Consider the following 8,830-nt stretch of genomic DNA (forward strand, 5'->3'; position numbering starts at 1 on the left):
TTGAAAAATAAGAGAAGGGTATCACAACCAATATTCACTTTTTGAGTATAAACACATAAAGAAATATAAGGATACCTTAGATGATATCAAGAACATAGTTGTAAAACTTCATGTGTAAGCATGTAAATTATTAAGAATCATGGAAGAAAAGGATAGAGGGTAAAGTGCTTTTAATACCTACTCTCTAATAAAATATCTGTGTGTGTATGTGTGTGTGTGTGTGTGTGTGTATGTGTAGTTCCGTGAGCTGCGTATGGAGGTGGAGGAGCTTCAGAGCTCCAGAGTTCAGGAGGACGTCATCTCCAAGACAGAGAGCAAAGTCAAAGAGCTGGAGAACATTCTGAGGACTGAGGAAAGGTCAGTCATGTGACTTTTTTTAAACAAACCTCTGTTCTACCTACCAGTTATGTTTAAGTTACATTTTAATTGACCATTTTCAAATATATGATTTCTGTTTCCAAACAGCCATTAGTTTCCATGCATAACTGTAAAAAAGGAAAAACAACTGAAATTTCCTTGGGTTGTGTAGTCCATCACATTGAACAGCAGTCTGCACTTAAGCTACATTGCCACACATAATGTAACTTTGATAGTAATTAACTAACTCGATGTCAAGTGTGATGGATTACAGAACTCATTAATGTTGCAAAAGCCTGTTAATTGATTTCAATTCTGTACAGAACAGCATCCTGAAAAGGTAGAAAAACCCCAGCAGCATGGTTTGCAGAATACTTAGCTTTTGCTACAGTCCTGTAAAGTGAGTTGTTGGCTAATATGTTTGTGTTCTGTGCAGGAACAAAGCTGTTCTGGCAAATACCATCAGTAAACTGGAGAGGAGGATCAACGAGCTGAACAATCAGATGGAGGAGGAGCACAGAGTAGCTACTGAACAGAAAGACCTGGTAATACACACACACACACACACTCCCCACATGAGGGCAGTACAGCATCGCAAAACAGTCTGATCATGTGTCTTCAGTCTGTTTAAACCTTCATTAAACCAGAGCAAAAAGTCTCACTTAAATCATCTTTTTCAAGAGTGTCCTGGATTTGAGAAGAGGCTCTGAGCTTGTATTATCATAAGGAGTCCATGTGTGAATAGTTTACCAATGAGGTTTTCTCATCTACATTTCCAAATTATAATTTCTAGATCAATCATTCCTAATTTCTCACTTTGAAGTTGATTTAAACTTTCTGACCGCAGATGTGTTGTTTATGCCAAACACTTTTTTAGACTTTCAATATTTGCATATTCTTTGTTTATTTTCCTTTCATCTCAATTCCCCATTTGGAAATATTCACTTATTTGTTGACATTGACAAGTTGTTTTTTTCTTGGATATTCTTCTGAGAATATTTGATTTTTAGGAATTTAGGAATTGCTATCGTATGAGAAAATGTTGTTAGGCTCTTTTTGGAAATTTCTTTTTTTTTGCATTCTGTTCCCTCAACTCTTTTGGACGCGGAGAAGTTGATGCATTTTAAAGAGAGATATATTTGTATGATTCTGAAGCAACATATGATGCAGTGAAAGGTTGCATAGAGACATTTACTGTATGTATAATGACATAATGACTCATGCACACAGTATAATGACATAATGACTCATGCACATGTCAGCTAGCACCTCAAATGAAATGAGCAGATGTGTTTTTATGTCTCTTTTGTTACACTTAATATGTCTGTCCAAACTAATCGGAGCTCTGCGATTGGTCCTCCAGATGACCCAGAGGATCCGCACGCTGAAGCGTCAGCTGAATGAGGCGGAGGAAGACGCGAGCAGGAAGGAGGCGCAGCACCGCCACACCCAGAGAGAGCTGGCTGAGGAGAGAGAGACCAGCGGGCGACTGCAGAGGCAGCTGCTGGACCAACACCTGCAGACAAAGTACATACACACATTTATTTTTATTTATTCTTTTTTTTTTTTACAGGGGCAATGCACATTAATCAACATCAGTGTAAAAGTGGTGGTGTAGCCAAGAAGCTAATTTTAACTGTTGCCCCTTGGCCAAATGTTAAATTAGCCAACAATAAAAACACAGTTCACCCAAATAACAAAAACCATATTTTCTCTGTTACCTTTATTTACCTTTTGGTGTCAGATTTGTTTATACCTAAACAATACAAATGTATAAAATAACTTCACATAAAAATTATCACATAAAAAAAATTAGGTGTCTGAGGACAGAACAGTACATGTCTTTTATGCTGTATGCCAGTTCCACACATGCACACATTGGTCAGGTGGTATACAACTCCATCTTCCTAGACAGGCTGAACTATGTAAATTCTCAGATAGTCTTTAATATAGAGTCTACTGTTTCTATACAGCAGAATATAGTCACAAATATATGATATTTATACTCATTTCCCTCTCTCTTATTCATTTACCTTCACATCATTTCTGTGGCAAAGTAAAGAAACATCATCTCTGTCTCTGTCTTCACCAGGCGTAAGGAGACTCTGTCGATCCGTCAGACTCTGGATAACCTGCGGTTGGACCTGAGCGTCGATGATGAAGATGACGATCAGAAGCTGCCGCAACAAACAAACAACCACACCAAAGTCTAAACCGTCACGCTCCACCATCTCTCATTGCAAAACAAGTGTGTGTACCAGCATGTACATTATTTTTTTAAAAAGCATAAAACAGGCTACATCTTTACACTGACAGTGCAGATAGGATGTGATCACATGTAACATTTATTTAAACCTGTCACCACTAGTTTATTTACAGTTAAAACACAGGAAGTGTCTGCAAGTTGCACAAGAGAAAAAACATTCTTCCAGTAAAAGTTTCCTTGCAGAGCGGCTCAAAACATGAAAGGTTCAACTCTCAAAAGCCTGAGCCAGAGACATTCTGCTCTCTGACTCATATTCACTCATCAGGAGTGAACATAGAAATAACAACAGATGTTCATTTCAGCCACAGGAAATAAATGGTGTTGTTAGTTTTTTGGCTTCTTCATAAGAACAAAAATGCTACATGTGATGATGTGCACATGTCCTCCAGGATCTTTTCCTTCACCGGTGTTACTTTATTTGATGGATCCTGTAATTTCCTAATAATTCTCTAGAAGGTTTCCTGGAAAGAACTATGTAATCTGGTACTGATGATAAGGGAAACAAAGACAAAATTCTTAATTTTACTTGAAAGAACTGCTCCTTTTATATTTATTCTCCATGTATGTTGAATTGTATCATTGCCTGTAGAAAAATATGACATTTTATGCATGATATTTTAGACCTACTGATCTTTCATGATCATGCTAGCAATTCATTTGAACTGATTCATTGAAAGTGTACCAAGTGAACTTTTTCTACAGTATTTTCCATATAATTTGTACCAAATTACATTCTTCTCCCCTGGATTTCTAGGAAATTTAGACCTTACTGATGTATCGCTCTCTCCTGGTCACCATCATAAAGTACAACAGTAGCCAGTATCCATTTACATAGAAATAACGGCGCTGTGGAGAGAAGCTCCTGGTGGACTCAGCCTCACTGTCACTGTGAAAGACTCATCAATACAGCCTGTTCTATCACATTAAACATGCACTAGAATCATGATCTACTTGTTTACCAAAGAACATGAAATGACTGTACAAGAGTCTGGTACGTGGAGATGTTGACACACATAAAGGGAGAACCTACTGGTGACAACAAGGTGATGATAAGGATGTGATTAAGGTACTGTGTAGGTAGAAATCTGTTTTTATAGTTGCTACAACAGACAGCTGGAGTTTGTTATTTATACATCCAGTTGCACAAAAACTTTATGGCCTTTAAGTCTGAATGGACTCCGACAGACTTGAGTTTGATGACGTTTAGAAAAGAAAGAAAGAATTGCTGGTTCCTTGCAAATTCTACAAACTTCTCAGATTTATCAGCATTTTTTATTTTTTATTTTATTTTATGGAGCTTTGCTGACAGGTCTTTGTTAAGGAGGGATTCTCTGTGTTAAAAGTTGTTTAGTTTCACATGTATATGTGCACTGGCCACATCCAGCTGCAGTATTTGAACATTTTCCACACCAGTTTTTGACATATTACAGGGTAACAACACATAACAAGATGAAACTGTGGAGAAGTGATCTCACTTTTGGATGTGATTGTAGTTGTTTTTGATTCACACACAGACAACAATTCCGAGATTATTTATATTGAATATTTTGTGTTTGTTGTTTTTATTGTAGAAGATTATTGAATTTTCTGTATTTGCAATCGCTTGCAGGACAAAATAATTTCAGAGAATGGAATGTATGATTTTAGAGCTCAGTTTTTCAAGTGTTTTAGGGGGTTTGCTGCTGTATTGACGTAACTCACTGTGCCTCCCACATAACTGTTTATGTGACAAGATTTTGGGGTCTTTTAGTAACAAAGAAAACAAAACCAAAAAAAAAAAAGTCAAAAAAAAGAAAATCTCACCTTACACTTTGTTTAATGTGCATCTTTGACTGTGGGCACCTAAACAATTCAGGATGGAAAGCAATATGTTTACTCAAAATACGTTTGGAAATGTTTAAAGTGCAACAACTGAGATATTTGAGCTCTCAGAAGTAAAATAAATCTGTAAATATTGTCTGGATACAAGATGTATGTTAGTAAATTAGTAAAGTGTGGAAGAAGTAAAAAACAGTTTATTGTGTTAGAAGCACAGTTTCAATGTTTTCTAGTTTAGAGCAAAGTTTTTTTTTTCTCTCAAAAACAGGGCCGGGTCATTAAATCCTCAGAGGATCAGTTGCTGGTTTGATTATGGCCAAAAGCTTCTTTGATACTTTAGTTTAAAGGAAACTGACTTCCTCCTTCTGACTGTGTTGAAAGTAAACTGAAGCCGGTCCTGTTAAGAAGATATTCTGCATGTTCTCTGCTTGAGGGACGTCTGTTGTAAACACATGAAGCTAATATTCAGATGCAGTTTGGATTCTCTGTTATGTTTACATTTGTTGGTGTATTTAGTTGTTTCTCTGAAAGTTTCACAACATTCTCAGCTGTTGGGGAGATGGTGTCACTAGTGTGTTTTGGTTTATCTCTCATCATAACAAAAGAAAGTGATGCTGTCTGCAAATACTTTATGTAAAAAGAAATAAAATACACAGACTTATTTTTATAGCTACACTTCACATTCTGCTGGTTCTAATGTTCTGTTTGGGTATTTATTTTTGTTTTTCACATTCTCTCTTTTGGTGAGAACTTTCTTAAATAAACTCTTCTCCACTGTGAACTCTGGGTATTGTTTGTGTGTTTGTTTATGAAAATGGATTCTCCTCCAAATGTAGATGAAACACCTTCACATAAAGAGGCTACTTTACTGTAAGAGCTGTTATTTTGTACCGTAAGTAAAAGGCAGATGACTATTTCTGCCCAGTTGTTAGAGAACTGTCTAAAGTCATTTGGGGAAGATGATTCTTGAAACAGTGAACATCAAGTCTGCATTATTTTTGTCGAGGTTACATAATTGTTTTGAGGTAATGCAGTGCAGAATTTTCAAAGTAATCAGTTTCACAGCTCAAGAAAGTGTCTTCTTACTGATGATTATACCATACTGAAGTGAATAGAACTCAATGGCTGCCTGGAACAGAAGAAAAAAAATCATACAAAAATTCAAAACTATACAGTATATGTTGAAAAATGGTTAGCAAAATTGTTCGTAATTAAGGAGCCAAAACTGAACATACTGGTATGGTCCTTTAAATTTTATGTCACTCTATTACAATTTCTTGTAAGTAAAACTTAAACCTGGATTACAAAGTGACTCAGATACAAATGACAGATACTGGATTCCAGCTTCTGACTCTGAAAGGAACCCAGTGATATTTTTTAACATGGTGACCATAATAAAACCTGAACAAACGCCTATTTATTTGAATCAATGAGCCAGCTCTGACTAACCAGCTGTGTCCTTACATACACACCCAGTGAAGTGATAAAGTGTGATGTTCTGTTTGCAGGCAAAAACAACAAACACAACATATTCCAAAGTTTTTATAGTACTAAATCATCTTTAATCAGCTGTCAGATCTCACAATGCTTGGATGAATTTACTGCAAAGTCAGTCAATCATCATCTACAGCAAATGCTTTAGCTGAATAAAATGCAAACAAGTGACTCTACAAAGATACTCATCAAAACATACTGTACATGTTTAGTTGCAGTTAATAACACTTTCATAACCAAAAAGCCATCTTTTTTTATTTTATAATGATTTTTTTATGTATTAATATTTTTACTAAAACAGGACACACTGTTTGAAGCAACAGAAGTATGTATTAAATTCACACTTCATGAAATGTGAGGAAAGAAGCTGAATCAGTGTCGGGAAACTCTCATCAAAGCTGCCGTCTTATGAATATGTCAGAAATTTTGATTATGATCTGATAGTCATTGTCATGGCGGGGCGTTCCTGTCCTGTAGTTACTGTGACTTTATTGGTTCTTTTTCATGGGAGCAACAAGGTGTCCTATCACAAGGTTTTTCTTGTATGTTAGCAAACTAATGTTTTTTCGAGTTTCATTCAATTATTTCATAAAACAATTAATGTTTCTTCAAATGCTACAGTGTTAGCCCTAGCTAATATTTAGCATGCTAACATATTTATGTATGGTTATGTAAAATATTAACATACAAACAAATGTTAGCACAATACCACTTTAGCGTGCCAAGGTTAGAGGGGAAAAACTGGAGCCTATAAATTCTACACACTGCACTTTTAAATTTGATGATGAATCTGTATATTCAAGTAGCTACAGTTAGCAGCAAAACTAGTCATATTTTACTCTGCTGGCCCCATAGAGTGTTTGTAATATTTATAACATAATGTCAGAGTCAAAGCAGATCATGAGGTCACCACTGAGAAAACATAAAAAAAACAAAGTGAGAGCTAAGAGGAACATCCACTGATGTAAAAATAGAGACCTCGGGACAGTTATATTGTGTATGACAATAACAGCACTGCCCTGAACATTAGATCCTTTGTCAACATGGAGTTTGCTGCTATGGAAACCAGAGAAACAGCTGTTACAGCTAACTAGCAGCCCTTCAAAAGTGTTGCAGTACTTTGTATCTTTGTTTTTGTTACATTTTTGCCATTTACTTAATTTATTTACAGCTATATACTTTTACTACTACATCACTACTTTTATCTACAGAGTACTGTAATGGACTTTTACTTGAGTTTCTTCAAGTGACTTACTTAGTTAAAGATGTATTTAATATACATATTCATTTTGTTATAGTGCCTCCAAATCCACAATTTTCCTCCCACTCAGCACAGTTTGACAACATCAAAAGTGATTTGTTGGCACTACTGTACAGAGCCCCTGAAGTCAAGAAATATGGTATTATTCAAGATACAGGTTACGTTATTGTATAGCCTTTGTAAACAAGGTAATAATTTGTGTGCACAAGTTCACTATTTGAGATAAATGCTAACATCAGCATAGCAACATGCTCACAATAGGGTGTTCACCATCTTAGTTTAGCCCATTGACTGTGTATAATATGGACGACAGGTCTCCACTTCCTACCACTATGTAAAAGTGAAGCCAAAATATCTCCTTTCCAGGAGCTGCCATCTTGCTTGAGTGAGTCATTTGGAGCCACAGTCTGCACAGGGATGATAGCCAGCAGGACACACCCCCTCAGCCCTCCGACAGAGGTTTGAGAGTGGCTGTCATAGCTGTCAATCATGACATCGCACCCCCTTTTTATATTGTCAAATAACTAATTGAGAACAAACTTATCAGAAAAATTAGTACTTGGATGTACTTAGGCATGATAAGAACTATGTAGTGACAGAAACTATCTTTGGGAAAAATGTATTTGACGTGAACTTTGATATTTTAGTTTGGCTCATCCCTCCCGCTAACATGGAGGGGTGGGGGGATTTATGACCTATACTATAGCCAGCCACCGGGGGCAATGGAGCTGTTTTGGCTTCACTTTTGGGGGAGCTGCCATGATGTCCATCTTTATATACAGTCAATGGTTTAGCCTCTTAGCATGCTAACAATTGCTAATTAGCACTAAACACAAAGAACAGCTGGGGCTGGTGGGACTGTCATAAGTTATGCAAGAATTTTGTCATAAACCAAAGTGTTGGACAAACTGAAATTTTGACTTGATGATGGTGCTAGTTAAAGTTATTACAATGTCAAACAAAGTCAAAAGTCAAAGTTATTACAATTTATCCTCTGGGGACAATGCATGTCTCTACTAAATTCCATGACAATCAGCAAAATAGTTATTGAGATATTTAAATAAAAAACAAAAAGGTCATTGGAATTTATCTCTTAGGAACCATAAATAACCATAAAAAATCCCATGGCAATCCATCCAATAGTTGTCAAGATATTTCACTTGGAACCACAAATGTCAACCTGATGGTAACACTAGAAGAAAAGTGAGAGGTTTAACAAAGTCAGTGAGGTTAATCCTCTGGGGACAATGAGTGTCTGTACACAATTTTATGGTAATCCAGTAGTCCAATAGCCATCCAAAAGTTGTTGCAATATTTCAGTCTAGACCGAACTGGTGGACTAAATAACTGATCATCTGACATTGCCATCCCTAGATTCAGGCTACTAGCCTGGCTAAAAAATGAATATTTCAGGACTTGGATGATAAAAACAGAAAAACACAGTATTTTGTTTTTTGAGCAGAGTTGCAGAAAGCCTTTGTGAATGCCTGATCAACATAGAAACGTCACGCCGCTGCTGCTATCAGACTCTTCTAGATCAATCAATCAAAGAAAAGCTTTTAAAATTTTGTAACTTTTCTGATAAAAACATAGTGCACATTATCCACATTAAAAGTGGAAAAAAACTCGCAGGA

At 36.3% G+C, this 8,830-nt stretch overlaps 1 protein-coding gene across 5 annotated transcripts in view; it reads left to right on the top strand.

Annotated features, from left to right (window-relative positions):
• LOC121885486 (cingulin-like) overlaps positions 1–5,222 on the top strand; it is a 44,537-nt gene extending 39,315 nt beyond the window's left edge. For all 5 annotated transcript variants that reach the window (XM_042394977.1, XM_042394978.1, XM_042394979.1 and 2 more), the window contains 4 exons: positions 239–357; positions 794–902; positions 1,721–1,884; positions 2,450–5,222. In XM_042394977.1, the coding sequence (XP_042250911.1) occupies positions 239–357; positions 794–902; positions 1,721–1,884; positions 2,450–2,570 (513 nt within the window). In that variant the 3' untranslated portion in view covers positions 2,571–5,222. The remainder of the gene's footprint in view (positions 1–238; positions 358–793; positions 903–1,720; positions 1,885–2,449) is intronic.
• The last annotated feature ends 3,608 nt before the right edge of the window (positions 5,223–8,830 follow it).

This window comes from Thunnus maccoyii, chromosome 19 (genome assembly GCF_910596095.1).
Source record: "Thunnus maccoyii chromosome 19, fThuMac1.1, whole genome shotgun sequence".
In the NCBI taxonomy this organism is placed as follows: Eukaryota; Metazoa; Chordata; class Actinopteri; order Scombriformes; family Scombridae; genus Thunnus; species Thunnus maccoyii.